General features: G+C 37.5%; 1 protein-coding gene across 1 annotated transcript in view; it reads right to left on the reverse strand.

The window, feature by feature from the left end:
- Positions 1-15,990, reverse strand: part of LOC113043778 (copine-8-like) — a 28,556-nt gene extending 12,566 nt beyond the window's left edge. The window contains exons 1-5 of the mRNA XM_026203373.1: positions 15,842-15,990; positions 13,993-14,033; positions 4,723-4,769; positions 4,532-4,635; positions 792-831 (exon numbers count right to left, since the gene is read on the reverse strand). Coding sequence (XP_026059158.1) covers positions 792-831; positions 4,532-4,635; positions 4,723-4,769; positions 13,993-14,033; positions 15,842-15,948 — 339 coding nt within the window. The 5' untranslated portion in view covers positions 15,949-15,990. The remainder of the gene's footprint in view (positions 1-791; positions 832-4,531; positions 4,636-4,722; positions 4,770-13,992; positions 14,034-15,841) is intronic.
- Positions 15,991-17,765: the final 1,775 nt, after the last annotated feature.

Genomic DNA, 17,765 nt, shown 5'->3' on the forward strand with positions numbered 1-17,765 from the left:
CTCAGATGGCAACGTTTTGCTTTTTCAAATGAACACTTCATTTTCAGTGTAAAGTTCATGTTCATGTTCAATCTTCCATTTCAATTAATTTCTTAGATGTCAACCTTGTAGACCATGCAAATGTGTAATAATTAATCAAAAAAAAATAAAAATAACATATAATATTCTTTTTATTGAATAAATAAAAATAAACAATTATTGAAATGGTTTACTTTACTTCATATTAGATTTTCATGAGCCTGTGATAATTTGATTCCAGACTGCATTTTAAAACTAATTCAAGTGAATGTAGGAAGGTGTAAAGAAAAAAAAAAAGAAACTTTTAATATGACTAACATGGTGAAATAAAGAAAAAAAATGAAATCTGAATAAAAATGAAATAAAATTCCCTGAAAAACATGGAAGAGAACAAGACCTTATTCTAGATCAGATCTTGATATGCTGTGTGATGACAAAATGTGTGGCAAAAGGGTTTTGGAGATACTGTAGAAAGGCAGGACAGAAAATGGCAGACATTTCCTCAGAGCGCTGATCAGAATGACTGTGACCAGAATCTCTGAACATCAATCCCACAGGTGCATTTTAAAATATACAGTCACCCATGGTTCTGACCCCACAAATGCTTGAATAAATTACGATAAAAAACTCAGTGATGAGTGCCAAACTACTGTAGGCCTACATACACAAAAGTAAAACCTGTAAGAAGTCTTCTAGTTCAACCCCCCCCCCCCCCCCCCCCACACACACACACACAGTGTCCATCACCTTTACATTTACAGGAAAACACTTACATGTTTGGACAGGTTTTCACTCTTTGAGTCAAGGTCATACCTAGAAATAAGAAGAAAGTTCTGTGAATGAGGCTGGGTGAAATTATGTGTAATTTATGTGCCTCAAAATAAAGTGCTGCAGGAATGAGTCTTTAAATCTGGTAACATGTTAGTAATTTTGCACTTCCAGTTCTATTATTTTTTTCAATGGGTCTTTGGTTAAATACCTGAAATAAGGTCTAAAACAATATCAAGATACTTTCAGTTTTTTTGTTCCCCCGAGGCATAAGATACACCACTCAATGTAGTTGAATTGCGCAAACGTAGATATTATGATGACCAAAATTATTTTGAATAGCCTAAAATTATGTTGGCATTACTAGAATTGCATTAGCATGGTTCAAATAGTGACAGTGAATGAAGAGGTATCATATCGATCACAAGTGCTGTAAGGAGTACCACAAGGTTCAGTATTAGGACCATTACTTTTCACCCTGTACATGTTACCCTTTGGAGACATCATCAGGAAACATGGAGTTAATGTTCACTGTTTCACTCTTTCATTGCAATCTGTAAATGTTTTACATATTGGCATATTTTAACTATTTCTAACTCTTTTACATTTCCATAAAATCCTGTCATACATTTTCATACAATCTACTTACACCCTACTGAGGGTTAATTTCAGGGATGGTGTTAGGGAGGACCTTTATGCTTTTATTTTTTCTTAAAATCATGCATTTTGTATAGTTTTATATTTTGTAATTGGAATAGGTATATTCAATTCAAAGTGTATTCAAAGTGTTTAATGTATTTGAATAATGATATAAGGACAAATGAATGACATCATTCACCACTTATCAATCACCGGTAAAGACTGTTTCTCAGACTGTCTTAAATTTTTATAACTGGCTTAGGAAAGAAGAAAATATTTTACCACTTTAAAAGGCACACTTTACCTTTAAGTCATGTTATTACTTCTTGTTTTCTGTGTAGTTTTCAATCTAAAGGCTAAAATATTTCAGTGCTTCTGTTTTCTTGTGACATTCTGAATGAACACATGCCTGTTGTTCACCGGCAGCTTAAATGAAACCTCAGTGGGTGGCAACAACCTACATGTTTGAGGAAAAAATCTGTCATGTTGGGATACATGTTATTTTCCTCTCAGCATGAATCTACACTCTTGGCTGTCTCTCTCTCTTAGTCTGTTTGCCTCTTTCTTCTTCCCGCTGTGCAAAATGAGCAGCGTCAGCACATGTGCAGACATTTCCAGCCACCGCAGGAGAAACCCCAAAGATCAAAACACGCTTTTACCTGACCGAACATTCAAATCTCCTCGTCAATAAGAGCATACGTCAGTATGTTTACTTTGGTTGTGCCACAGTGTTGTATGTGTGTAACTCTGAGCCAAGAATCTACCACAAAACACAATCTGAGGAGTTTGGTTTTGGCTTGTGCTGGCTCTTGCCATTGATTATTTACGTTCAGGGTCCCACTTTATATTAGGTGGCCTTAACTACTATGTTCTTACATAAAAAAATAAGTACAATGTACTTATTGTGTTCATATTGTATTGTAAAACCCTTTTGCTGCTATTGAGGTGGGATAGGGGTAAGGTTAGGGAGAGGGTTGGAGGTATGGGTAAGTTTAAGGGTGGGTTAAGGTGTAAAGTATGGGTCAACAGTGTAATTATAAATGTAATTAGAGAAATTAAATACAGATGTAATTACATGTAGTTTTTTTAAATATAAGTACAATGTAAAAACACGTATGTACACAACATTGTACTAAATTATTAATTAAAATGTAAGTACATAGTAGTTAAGGCCACTTAATATAAAGTGGGTCCACGTTCAGTATATTGAAAAATTTGTGTCACCAACAAATTTATAAATGATGGTTACACATGTGTCATTCATTAAATGACGTCATTGTGTGCAGGCTGCAGGATGCCTATACTGTATGCAGTTGCTACGGTGTTCTGAGGGGGTTGCTGTTTTGCTAAAAGCATTGTGGGAACATTGTTAGTTGAAATGCCCAGTTTTCTTGTTGTGATTAGAAATGTATTTAAGGTTACAAAAACATTTTGGGATGTTCAAGTACACTAAGACCATAAAAACATTCCAAGAATTGAGCGTCTAGGAACAACACTGGATGTGTTAGATTGTTCTGGGTTGTTGTTAAACCGTTGCTAGATGCCTCCAACCACACAAGTTTGCGAAACTGTTGGTGGATGTTCGTTGGAGCCGCCGTTGCTGGTAATGACAGAACGTGCGATCAGAGTTGGCACACAATGCTTGGGGAAACGGACTGCACGTTGGTTGCTAGGGTGATCTGGGTGGTTGCTAGGATGTCGCAAAGTTGTTCTAGATGGATGCTGTTTGCTTACACCACCCGGATCGCCATGATATGGTGTGTCTTGATCTGAAAAATGTCTAATCAAAATCTCCATGGTTACTAAACAGATGATTCTAAAGTTAGAATTTATATATATATACAGCTCCAGATCTCAGAGAAATGCAAAAGAGAAGTCTTGGTAAGAAGGGACCAGGTGTAAAACTGACAGGTGTTCACACACACTTATAGATGGATGTGACATATCCATCCAAATGTTTTATCCTGAATACGATATTATCAGGACAGGGAGATGATCACATGAGTGATCGACACACATGTGCGCACACACACACACACACACAAACACTCATATATAATGTGCATCTAAATGATTTGTAGTGGTACATATGGAGTGGGCTGCTCTAATGGAGGATCAGCAGTGTGTATTTGACCGTGTGTGTGTGTGTGTGTGTGATGTAGGTGAATAATGCATAAATGTCATTTCTGGGATTCTGCTGTATAAAATGTGCTTCACTGAGCGGAAACAAACCAATACCCTGCAGGCTGTGTGTGTGTGTGTGTGTGTGTGTGAGTATGTGTAAAATCATACAAAACTACACTAAAATGTTTCTTGGGAGAACAGCACTTCTGTATGTGTTGTCTCTGTATGCCAAATGGTTTACAATCAACATAGAGGTCATTAAATATGCAAATCTATCTATCAATTATTGGCACACAAGTGAATGATGTGGTCCTCAGATTTTTGTCTCGGAACGATTTTATTTTTACTTTATTTTTCAAGACAAACAAAAAGACTGAACCAATACACCTGTGCTATGATGGATTTGTTGTGGGGTGTATGAAGATATGTAGAGTTGTCATGTGTCATGTGATGTTATTAATTCTTAAAAACAAAGAGTTGACGTAAAATTATTATTATTATTATGATTATGATTATTATAATTATATGAAAAAGTATACAAATAAAACTATTTAAATAAATAAATAAAACTTGTCTAACCAACATTCAGAAGATGATTGGCCAGTGGTCCTGTGTCATTTTTTTTTTTTTTTTTAATGGCAAAATGAGATGCATGATTCATTCAGGCTGAAAAATATATTTGTTGTTATATATATATAAACTTCACCTTTTACCTTAAAAAAAATAAATAATTTAAAATTACATTTTTAAATAATATGTTTACATTCACATGGATTCACATTCAAATATCACATATTTATTTTATTTCTTTTACCATTTCTTTGTATTTATTTGTGAAATTTACTAAGTAAATTTGCAAATTAATCATACACTTTTTTCAGTAAAGATGTAGGCTAAAGATATCTTACTGCATTTAAGTTAGAGGTTACACCACTTGACATTTCAGGACATCAAATTATTTTTGCATGCTGATTGTACTCACAGATCAAAGCGCAAATTTTGTCTCTCTTCAAAGAAGTAATCGAGGATGAATTTGTGCACAAAATCTGGATTCAATGTGTTATCGATGACTTCTGTCCTGCCAAACTAAACAATAGAAGGCATAAAATGCATATTATTTTAAATTAAATCAAAAATACAGATCTGAAAACACAAATTCAGAAAATACTATACCTCTCTCCAGTCCCTGTTCGCCACAGTCTGAGTGTACAGCACACAAACTACACAGAAAAGAATATAAAAGATGCATGAAAACTGCCTTGAGACATAAAACACCACCTTGCTGGAAAGAAGAGGGAACATATAGCGGCTCTGGTTTGTTAATTCAGCAAATTAAGAAATCAAATATGCACAAAAAGCAAAGAAAGATGTGTGGAGCTGTTGAGAATACAATTATTGGTTAATTTGTCTCATATGCAGTGAGAAGAGTGTGTCAATACCACACATACACACACACACACACACACACACACACACACACACACACCGACACATGCTCAGAAGTCTCGCCAATTCATATCACAAGCAACGGCAGGCGGCTGAAATAACTCTGAACATCTGTTTGGCTGCCCGGGGGCCTTCCTCTGAACACGAGCCAATACCTGCCATCAGACTGTGTCTAAAAATATGTCTAATTATAAAAAGACCAACATGGTCTGCAGAGCGTGCTTAATCTCCACCTTTATATCAGGTTTGGACCCCAGAGCCTCTTAGAGTTTACAGTGTGTGACAACCTGTACTCATATCTGTCCTGGGAGATGAATGTGTGTGTGTGTGTGTGTGTGAGAGAGAGAGAAATCTGCATCAGCTGTCTGCATGCACTGAGAAACTCTTCTAGCTTTCATTCTGTCAGCTGGGTGTGTAGACGCATATGGTGACCTGGACATTTTCCAAAAATACACCTAAACAAAAAGATGCAGTCAAATTTATAGACACAACTACATACTGCCACAGAGAATCTAATGTTTCTCGTCATAGAAATTAGGAACGGGGCTCAACCAGTCTCTAGATCATACCTATAGGACCAAGCAAACTGATCCACAAAGCCACCCGAGAATGCTATTTCACAAGAATGTAGAGCGCTGTGAAAATGTATTTCTGATACTAAATTCATACTAAATAGATCTTTAAATGAAATACAGCATAAAAACAAAAACAAACTCAGTAAACTCTTACTGTTTTGTTTATATATAAAAAAAGCTTATTGCTCCCCTTCAATAAACCCATTTTTGCCCCTGAATAAAAAAGAAAAAACTTAATTGCAAATTGTATCTCACAATTTTGACTTTCTGCTCGCGATACAGATTTTTTTCTCTCAGAATTGTGAGATATAAACACGACTGAGAGCTTAAAGGGTTAGTTCATCGAAAAACCAAAATTATGTCATTAATAACTCACCCTCATGTCGTTCCAAACTAGAGCCCGACCGATATATCGGCCGGCCGATATTATCGGCCGATATGAGCTAATTGCATTTAAATCGGCATCGGCGAAGCATGAGAAACGGAGTCTCATGCTTCACTCATGTTATGAGTGTTGCATAGTTTGCCCACCAGAGGGCGGTCTGCAACTCCAGAGTTGACAACAGCGCCAGAAATTCACTACAGAAGAAAGCGATCAGCCAAGCCACCCAGGTGAGTCTGTCGTTCGTCATGTGAAATGATTGTAGATTTAGTTCATACACTGTATATAAAAACGGTGTGGAAGTTCTAGTTAACGGCCCTATCATTATCACTTCTAAATATTCTGCAACATCACTTACAGCCGCTAATGCATTGCTATATTAGATTAGCCACAAAGCTAATACCATGTTTATCAGTGGAAGAGCGCGAACGTTAATAAGAGGTCAAACTATAACGTTAGCATTTAACTTATTCTTATTCTATTGCGGTGTGTTTCCCACATAATGACCGCGTAATGGTCCTTTCACACAGGACGTGGCACGGCACTTGCCCGCTGGGTTTAGCGTTGCCCTTCAGATACAATGTAATTTGCGCTGCGCTGCGCTATGGAGTTGGCGGAGTTTTAAAAACTTTTAGCGGGAGCTCTTTCATAGTCTGTTGTTCCTCCTTTCGGTCAGCAGCAAACATGTATCTGTCCCGTTGTAAGAAGCGAGCGATAGCGCTAGTTCTGCTGATGAGAATTAAGAGAGAAGCAAGGAAGAAGAGGCTACCCTCAGGTCCAGAGAACAATTTGGTGAATTCAGGCTGGTTACGTTACTCTAACGCTAATATAGCTTCCTTTTTAGCAGGCCCCTTAAATGCTTGCTATTAACTTGTTTGAAGGTGGTTCTTCTCAAAATTGACAGCGGTGTGTTCATGGCACTAACGTTAACCATTCAACTTCGAATTGATTCCGTAATCTTCCGGTAACAGTAGGCTAACTTTACGTTCGCCAGCGCATGACGATGTTTTGATTCAAACTGCACAAAGAGAAGAGGAGAAGATATACGGGTCCGTTGTGAATGTGTCTGTGAGAGCAAATATATTGTAGTTACAGTAACTACAGTAGGTGCGTCAGAAATGATTAAACCAGAGGGGACATGTAAATAAATGTGAGCTGAACACGTGCTTTTTTCTTTTTCTTTTTTTTTACATATTGTTTCAAAGCAGCTTTACAGACATAACAGGGAAATGTTGAAATAATATAGTTAAATATAAGTAGGTAATACCTATTACTTGACAAATAAAAAAATATATATTTTTTTTTCTCATTTTTGCCTATGTAGGAGATCCCTGTTTATTATAATTCTAATTCTAATGATGACATGAGTAATGATACATGGTGATATTATTAATACACATGCTTATTCTTTCTCTGTCTCTCTTTCTGCCCTACAGATACCTGAAAAAGGTGAATGCTGTAGCAGCAAAGTGTGGGACTACTTCTGCAAAATAACTTTAGTATTATAATTATTTACAGTACACACACAGACTGTTAAAACCAGCTTCAACTGGAAGAAAGTAAAAGTGTTAAATGTTTAAAACCAGACTGTTTTTTGATTATTAAAAAATTTTGATGTGCAATTGTTTAGTCATTGAGACTGTAATCTAAAGCTTTTTTTTTTTTTTTTACATAAATCCCTTCTGGAAAATGGTTTATACAGCCCACATACATATAACAGGCAGATATTTTGCTATTGAATGTTGTGTAAGTGCAGTTTATAGGAAATGGGTCTAATATCCAGTTTATTTTCAAAATCAAAATATCGGCTTATAAATCGGCTCTTTTCGAGTTAATATCGGCATCGGAATCGGCCCCCAAAAATCCATATCGGTTGGGCTCTATTCCAAACCCGTAAGACCTCCGTTTATCTTCTGAACACAGTTTAAGATATTTTAGATTTAGTCCGAGTGCTCTCAGTCCCTCCATTGAAGCTGTGTGTACGGTCTACTGTCCATGTCCAGAAAGGTAAGAAAAACATAAAAGTAGTCCATGTGACATCAGAGGGTCGGTTAGAATATTTTGAAGCATCGAAAATACATTTTGGTCCAAAAAAAGCAAAAACTACGACTTTATTCAGCATTGTCTTCTCTTCTGGGTCTGTTATGAGAGAGAGTTCAAAACAAAGCAGTTTGTGATATCCGGTTCATGAACGAATCACTCGATGTAACCAGATCTTTTTGAACCAGTTCACCAAGTCGAACTGAATCGTTTTAAACGATTCGCATCTCCAATACACATTAATCCACAAATGACTTAAGCTGTTAACTCTTTTAATTTGGCTGACACTCCCTCTGAGTTCAAACAAACCAATATCCCAGAGTAATTCATTTACTCAAACATGAACTAACCCTTTAAAAGTCGTAACTGCATGATAGAAACTTGCAATGCTGAGATATAAAGTTGCAAATGTGCGATATAAAGTACAGTTCTGTCTTTTTTCTCAGAATTATTATAAATTCACAATTATGAGTTACAAAATCATAATTGCATAATAGAAACTTGCAAATCTTAGAAATAAAGTCACAATTGCGAGATTGATAGACTTGAGATCGCAACTGACTTTTTTTCTCAGAATTGCATGTTTTTATCTATTTATAGCATGCTATTAAGAGTTACGAAGTTAGAATTATTAAAGTTATAAACTCGCAATTACCTTTTTTCTTTTTTATTTAGTGGCAGAAATGAGTTTCCATTTTTAAAACCTATTACCTATCACCCCCTTTAATTTAAAATCTTTAGCAGCGGTAACTGCAACCAAATGCTTCCGATGAATGGAATTCAGTTTTTCACCGCTCTGGGGGAATCTTGGTGCTCTCTTTTTTTTAGACCTGCTTTAGTTCAATTCGTGAATTCAAATTTCGTGAATTCCCTCTAAACCCAGCTAACAAGAATACGTTCTAAGAACTTTTTGCTAATCTTCTCAGTGAGTTATGAAAAAGCTATGTTTAAATGTTTTCTGAATGTTCAAAACATCCTTTTTTTATATGTTGTCAAAATATATTTTCTTAGATAAATATGAACACACATTGATCTATATATATATATATATATATATATATATATATATATATATATATATATATACTGCAAACATATAAATAAGGGAATATTCCATTCTATCATTTTGCAAACATTATAAAAAAAAATACTTTTTAATGTTCTCTGAACACTGTGAAACAAGTAGGAACTAACGTTAAAAAACGTTAGATGAACATCCAAATAAAAGTTTACACTTACATATCAGATAAAGGAAAGAGTATTCTGTCCAAGGGGAGGGCTTCAGAATAATCCCCCTATCCTTATTTATTTGGGACAACAATAATTGAGGAAGCGTAGTTCAGGTGGCAGAAGGATGCACTGAACCTCCATCCCATATGGCAAAAACCTATTTTTTTTTAACTTACAGACTGCAGACAGGACATTCTCCTTTAGTATTTTCAGGTAGAGAGCAGAATCCATGTTTCCCACAACTATTGCAAGTTGCCCAGGCACATCAGCCACACCAGGCTTGACTGCAAGTATGATGGGGACAATGTCTTCCAAACTGTTCCACTGTCAATTCCGTCAACAAAATATTCTCCCAGAAGCTCTGAGGGTCAGATGAGTCTTCTGGGATTTCCGTTGTTGCCATTTTTGCTGGTATCTTTCGTATGGGGGAGTCATGATCAGCGACCTGTATGGATCCATCAGCGCTGTCCTTGGGTCTTGTGTGACTTCCTGGATGAGTTGACACTGTTGTCTTGGATGAACTTTGGAAGGATGGACACTTCTGGGAAGGTTCTCTACTGTGGAGAGTTTTCTTCTTCTTCTTCTTCTTTACTCTAACCATGCTCTAACCATGGATCATTGGAGTTCAAGAATTTATTTTATTTTTTGATATAGTAGGTTACTGGGTGAGACCTTTTAACCAGCTTCATACTTTTGAAAACATTCTATTTAAGCTTTGATTTTATTGATCACTTCTGGCAGTGATCAGGCCTGGTTTATTTCATCTGAACCCCATTATCAAAGCAGTTCTATAGATTAGGAAGTAACTACAGGGTCAAAACGTTTGCACATTGGCCTAGTCATTGGATAACTGAAAAACCACTGAATGGTAGTCTACATAAAGTAAAAATTTCACACAAACACAAACAATCCCTAGCCCTTCATAAGGCTTCCAGTGCCTTCATCGTCACCCTCATCATCATCATCAGTGCTGCAGGAGAGTCTTCTTATATGGAGCGGCACATGTGCTGAGTCTGAGCTGTGCTGACGTGATGGGGCCAGTCACGCAGCGCTACAACTCCTCCCTACATTCACCGGCCAAAAGACGCTGGAATCAGGGACTCCAGACGGCTAAATATAGACTCATCGCTCACTGCCTGTGTGTGTGTGGCAGCCACAGCGCTTGATGTCATATTATAGGCTATATATTTGGTGTTTAGGGGAAGAATAATTTCTTGTTGCACTAATGCAGTAGTTCAAGTCTATATGTATCATCTGCATTTCATAATGATGAATACAGTTAAAATGAGATCTATTTAGTAAATCACTTATCTCTTCATTGGTGTGCAACTACATGTTCTCTAAGCGTTAGTGAAAAAGTCAAGTATACCTTGGGTTCAGAATTCAATATGCTTGAAAACTTGCGGTTGGCGAGTGACACTCAATGATTAATGCTCTGTTGTGTTCAAAAAGAAGTTACCACATACACTTAACCCAATCCTAAATCAGCATATAGTGTTAACAAAAGTAAATGTGTAATAAAAACATTTGCTGAAGCAACCATAGGTTTTACAAGCCTTTAAAGGGAGCATCGGATGAAACGTTTACTTTTTTATCTTTTTGCATTTAGTTAGGTTTCTGGCATGTCTTCCCGCTCAGCTCATTTCTATGTAGATAGCTAGCTATTTGAATAAGACCACCTCCGAACCATAAACAGATATAATGACACGCCCCATGGAAGAGAGGGGCGGAGTGAGCAGTAGCTCATTATCATTTAAGGAAACATGCACTGGAATGGGTCACTGTGAACAGCGCTGTTGTTGTTTTTTTTACAAGGTAACCAGGGTGTTGTTTTACCTGACTATTGAGGAAAACAAAAGTATGTTACAGACATTTAATAAAGACCCTATAAGAATAATATAAACTTGTAAAAAAAATGGGCAGCGCTGTCCCCTTTAAGCTCCTTTATTGTGGCAAGCTACAGAGCAAGTTTACTACAACAGTAATGCTGGTTATGTGATGCAAATATCTAAATATATTAATTTACAAATAGCACTTAGGTAAACGTGTTTTGACGTGATAGCATAGTATTGTCCAAGGAACTGTGTAAAAATACATATCTCTGTAATATTTCCCAGTAATCGTAATTTGTAAGAAAACGAATACAAGTTTTCTGCTCTGTTGTTAATTTCAGCTATAAAAAAATCTGACTTCAAACTTTTGTTAAGAGTGACCCATATCCAATATTTGCATTTAGACTACACACTACAATCACATTTTTCTTTTGTTTTCCCCTCCATCAGGGGTCCACTGCATCCAAATCACATTCCAGGGGAGGTGGGGGGATCACTTTAATCTACGGCAATAGTGTTAAAACCACAGAATTGGCAACACTCCCCAGAAAAGCATTAACCTAAGTTGACATCATTTGCCACTGTTGTTTTTCAATGATGGAAATGTGTGCTTTTTTCTTGCTTACACTTTCGCGGGTCACATCCGATCGGTGCTACATGGGATAAGGTCCCTTGAGCTGCATTCACAGCATGTCATAATTACAAAGATGACAACACGTGACGTGTCCAAGCTTTTCATACTCAGAGGCAGAGCCTAAGTAGCACCTAAATCTGGTGTTCTGAACTCTGGCCATCCAGGTCAACTTTCCTGAAGAGTTTAGCTCCCACCCTAACCAGACACACCTGAACAAACTAATCAAGCTCTTCAATTGGCTAAACTGAGAACCCCTGGTGGCGGTCAGGTGGTACAGCGTTCACATGGTCCAAGTCCTAGCACTCAGAACATTCTGAGCTTACAAGTTGTAATCATCATTCTGCTGTAATGCAATCATGTGTTGTGTTGTGTAGTGTTGATATAGAAATGTACAATTCATCTTTGCGTAGAACGAGTACAAATTCAGACACCTCAATCTAATTTCAAGTTTTCCTTTCTCTTTGGACTGTTAAAAGCTGTTCGTGAATAGATAAGATCCCTAAAGTTGCAAAGACTAAAGTCTCAAACCCAAAGAGATATTCTTTGTAAAAAACACTCTTCCACGCCCCCCTAAAACACCTCGTTCTAACACACCCCCACGTCAACGTCATGATGTGGGGGGATTTGCATAGTACCGCACAAATGTTCATTCAAAGAAAGAAGGCGTAACTTTATTGTTGCTGCCGCCGCTGCCATGTCGTGGAGAAGCTGTGTCTTTCATTGCGAACGTGAAAATACTTTGTTTGTTCTTCCAAAAGAGGACACGACTAGAAATCAGTGTTTAAGTTGTATTTGCAACACTGTTCCAGAACAGATCAACCCAAGTATTCAGATGTGTGCAGCACATTTTATGGAGCACTGTTTCCTGTTCCTGGGAGAGTAGACTACAACGCTGGCTGTTCTGACTCACAGTCTGTAAGTACATTTACATATTTAAAAGATTTACCACTTATGATTCAAACGTGAGTTATGAGCAGCATAGAGTGGCGCTTGTTGTTTGTCGTTTCTCCGATCACAAATGCAGACATGGTTTTGTTTACATGGCGCAATGCAACGCAAACACGTAAAAAGACAGTCTAAGCCATTATAATCTGCTATTACGTCCCTACTGGATGCAACAAATGCCTTGTTTATAATGGGTTTTAATGATTTTTTTTTCTAGTCGCACTGGGCATGACAGTATAGTAAGGGGCATAACATTTCCGTCACATGTTTGAGGCATCCAGCCAATCACAATGCACTGGATAGCTGGCCAATCAGAGCGCACCTCGCTTTTCAGAACGATGAGCTTTGTAAAAGTCAACGCGTTTCAGAAAGTCGGGGCACAGAAGAGAAAAAATAATGTACATTTTGTGGACCTTAAACCTCATAAAAACATTTCATTAAACCAAATACACAAAATAATGTTATTTTTAGCAACATCATATGACCCCTTTAAAACAGTCCATGTGACATCAGTGATTCAACCTTATTTTATGAAGCTACGATGATACCTTTTAGTGTGCAAAAGGACACACAACATGAAATGATAACGGGTTTGATACGACATGGGGTGGTGAGTAATTAATGACAGATTTTTCATTTATGGGAGAACTATCCCTTTAAATCTAATCGTAGAATAAAAAAAATATTATTATAAATATGTTATAAGTTATCTTCAGGGGGAAAATGTAATATTACAAAGGTGTAGAATATGACCCTTTTAAATGAAGGCAGAAAATAATCTACTTTTCAAACAATATAACTGGCCGAATTTTAAGAGGAACATCGAATTTTCTTAGCAGAGAAATAATCAAAACAAAATCTTTTAGAGCATATAATGTGTGTGTGAGTGCCCATGTGTGTGTAATCAGCCATACAGCAGAATGAACAATGCAGGGCCTGCAGTCAAACACATCTGTATCATTAAAGCTGTGAATGTTAGCCGAACACAACATCTGGATTACACAATTCAATCACAACCCACGTGAAGATGCAAACAAGAAATGCAAATGCAAATATTATACTCTCCTGCATATGAAAGAATATACGCATACAGCAGGGTTTCATGCACAATCAAGCTTTCTAATAAAACAACATAATAATTAAGGCAGGCAGGTAAGATATTGCACACTAATGATGCTCCCTGCGGTGCTGATGAGCTGTAACTGCAGCATGATTTCAGCCCAGACTGCTCTTAGCAATGTGATTTCAGATGAGCTAGTTTTGTCAGATAAACTGATCTCTGTACCTACATCTCAAAGCGTGACAGACTAAATGAATATGCTTTTATAATGTGATATGGTATAATGCCAAAAAGCTTACTTGGATCAGATTTTGAGAAGGTGTCTCTGTCCAAGAGGTTTCTGTAGATATAGAAAGAAATGAAGAAAAAGAAGTTAATAAAGACCCTTTAAAAAGGCCATTACAGCGCAGAGCCGAAACATCCCGGTAGCTAGAGTACAGGAAACGCTCCAGAACGAGAATCCTCATTAAACATTTACACGGCTGTTCCCCACGAAACAGCACATTCCCATTAGAAATCCACAAACACTCCCTGTCCTCTTATGATTTTAATTCATGTTTATCCCTGCTCCTCTTCCGGACTCGTTCCGCATTCATATTAAGATCATGGTGCTGAAACACAGAGGAATAATTCATGAGGAATGTAATTAAAGCATGACGTGTGAGAAAGTTTAGTGGCACTAGTGAGGACGTGTCCCCCGAGGGGCTTAGAAACAGTCAAAACTCTCCCTCATTGACCAGCAAACAGAGTCATCAAGACTGACATTAGTGTTGAAAAAAGATGAAGTCAAAATTTATTCTAAATTGCACACTTCATATCTGCTAAGAAAGATTGCGAAAAGCTGTGGCTTTCAAATATGTGTAATAAGGTAAACACCTCCTAAAATTAACAAATCATTAAATAATATTAAATAAAAATAAAATTCATTGCATTGCTTTTTTTAACTCAATATCTCCAGTTGAGCAGGAAGCAGGTTTTTACAGTGCATGCAGTACTCATATCCTGCCCAAATCATTCGTAATAGAGGTTTTTGTCTAAAATGTTTTCAGCTCTAAAATGGTTTACAGCTGATTGCATTTCTGATTTTGACTGACAGATGAAGTCGACCAGAGCAAGCATGCTTCTCCTGTTTGTGGTCCTCTGCTCTTTCTCTCGCGGTGTGTATTGACACCGAGGGTCTCGCTTCAATATGCTCAGACGAAACAGTCAATCAGTCGATTCAAGCGCTCTCTGCTGCTCGACTGTCAAAAGCTTCACTGCAGAATCCAGGAATAGCTTTTGTTTTCACCTTCACAAATACAGATGCCTAATTGAGGTATAGTATGAATCTTTAGACGCAACACTAGAGCTCTGAGTGTGAATATAACACACATGATCAGCTCAGCACTCTTCTCAGGTGTGGATAGAGACACATTTTAATCATGAACAATGAATAGACTGAATTACACCAGTTATTCGGGAGTTTTTTACATATCAATGCGTGTCCATTGTGAGTTTTGAACAAAGCATCTGATTTAAATTCTGAGGTCAAAGGAAGTCCATTCCTCTCAACACATCAGTGCTTCATGGATGCAACTATTATGCAACACTGAAGAACTGTCTGATGGAATGCATCATAAATCCACTACATATGCATTCTATAACATATAGACGGAATCCTTTTTGTAGGCTATTATGCATTCAAAATCCTTATAATACACAGCTGCATGTTTTTGCACTGTAAAGAAGAAAAAGATGCATAACATGAATGTGTCCTGTTATCATGAATTTAGCAAACAGAAGTTCTAACCTTTATAGTGCATTATATACAGACTTCGTGAAACGTGATGACATTTCTGATCGATGAATCTATTGCATTGCCTATTATAAATCAATCGACATTTCATGACTGACGCATGATAAGATTTCTATTCATATCAGCACGAGATGATTATTTTGCAATCAAACGCATCAGAATCGATCAATCAAACACTAATGATGCACTTCAGAAATGCAGAGCCTTGCAAGAAACACAAGCAAGAACGGACATTAAAAGTCATTCAAAACGTAATGCATTATGCAAAATGCTGATACAGCCCTCAGATTATCATTGCGATTGAACCTGCACGCGCTGATGAGTGCTTGGCATCACAGAAGCGCGTCACTCACCTGCACGACACGGTGATCTCAACTTTCGTGGCGGGAATCACCGCCGCGAGCGGCTCGAAATCCGCGAGACTCGCCATGTTCCCGAAGCCACTCATCACTGTGGACATGCTGCCACGGACAGACACCGCGAGCGTCCCTCGCTCCGTGGATCTGGAGCGGGGTGTGTGTGTGTGTGTGTGTGTGTGAGGGAGTCACAACGCGTCACGCGCTACGTTAAAGGCGCGCGAGCAATCCACGCGTGAGAATTCCTGCGCGTAACGCGCGTCAGTGCGCGGGGAGGTGTGTGACAGCAAGACGCGTGAACCCCCTGCACAGACAAAAACATCAAGCTTTGGGTAACAATTTATTTTAAGCTGTCCTTGTTACACGTACTTACTTGTTACTATTATAATGCAAGTAACCCTAACCATATATTATTTAATTGATATTCTTCAGTACTTTAATGTATAATTACAGTGTAACAAGGACACATTAAAATAAAGCGTGACTTAAGTGTAAATTTGTGTAAATGTGCACTGTGTGTAAGAGTGAACTCACAGAAGGCTTAGCACATCTTCTTCATACATCAGCAGTGTTGGGGAAAAACTAGGCCAAATGGGTGCCCTCAGCAGAACTGTATTGTTGTGCCCCCTCCCCAAATATTATGGAGTCAAAATAAATCTTTAATAAAACATAGGAGTAAATAATTAAATGAATTGTAATTAAATTGTAGCGCTCTCTTCGTCCCTCAATACCCATGTCTGAAGTGCCCTTGAGCAAGGCACTGAACCCCCAGTTGCTTCCCAAACGCTGCCCACTGCTCCGGGTGTGTGTTCACAGTCTGTGTGTGTGTGTGTATGTGTATATGTTCACTGCTGTGTGTGTGTATTCACGGAGTGTGTGTGTTTGTGTGTTCACTGCTGTGTGTGTGTTCACGGTGTGTGTGTGTGTGTGTGTGTGTGTGTATGTTCACTGCTGTGTGTGTGTTCACGGTGTGTGTGTTCACTGCTGTGTGTGTGTGTGTGTGTGTGTGTGTGTGTTCACTGCTGTGTGTGTGACCTGATACTTATTCAGCTTTTCGATAATTTCCATCGATAATTCGATAATTATCATCAGCATACATTTGTACTTGTGTCCCTTCACACTGTTGCGGAAGATCATTAATATACAAACTAAACAGTAAGGGACCTAGTACTGATCCTTGGGGTACACCTATTGTATAATGCAAATCACAGGACTTTCCTTTTATTTTTACACACAGTTCTCTATTTGACAAGTATGAGGATACCCATGCTAAAGCTTCAGATGAAAATTGAAATGTAGACAATTTAGAAAGACGAACTGTATGATCAACCGTATAAAAGGCTTTAGGTAGATCTAAAAATATAGCCCCAACAAATCTTCCTTTGTCAACTTTAGATTTTATTTGTTCTATTAAATGTAAAGTAGCAGTTTCATTAGAATGATTTACTCTGAAACCAAACTGTATTCAATGTAGGCCAGCCTCAATGGTATTGAGATCATGGTCAGCTGTTCAAAAACAATCTTCTCTGCAACCTTTGAGAATACTGGCAGTATGCTTATGGGCCTGTAGTTACTAACTTCATAATCATAATGGTCTCCAGATTTAAAAATAGGAGTAACAATTGCTTTTTTTCCACGCAGTAGGAAAAACATCACCTTTAAATGATAAGTTAATTAAATGAGTGATGACCAGGGTTAAACTGTCTTTGTGAGTTTTAACAAACATAGTATCCAGATGATGAGCATCTTCACATTTTGAAATTTTCAGTGAGCTAATAACTTTATTAACTTGCATTTCATTTGCATTCATTAATTAAAATAAAACTTTTACATACATCCTCAATTGGACTAATATTTATTTCCCTTCTTGCAAATGTATCTCCTAGTTCTATAACAGAGTCAATAAAAAATTGTTAAAAAT

This window comes from Carassius auratus, chromosome 25 (genome assembly GCF_003368295.1).
Source record: "Carassius auratus strain Wakin chromosome 25, ASM336829v1, whole genome shotgun sequence".
NCBI lineage: Eukaryota > Metazoa > Chordata > Actinopteri > Cypriniformes > Cyprinidae > Carassius > Carassius auratus.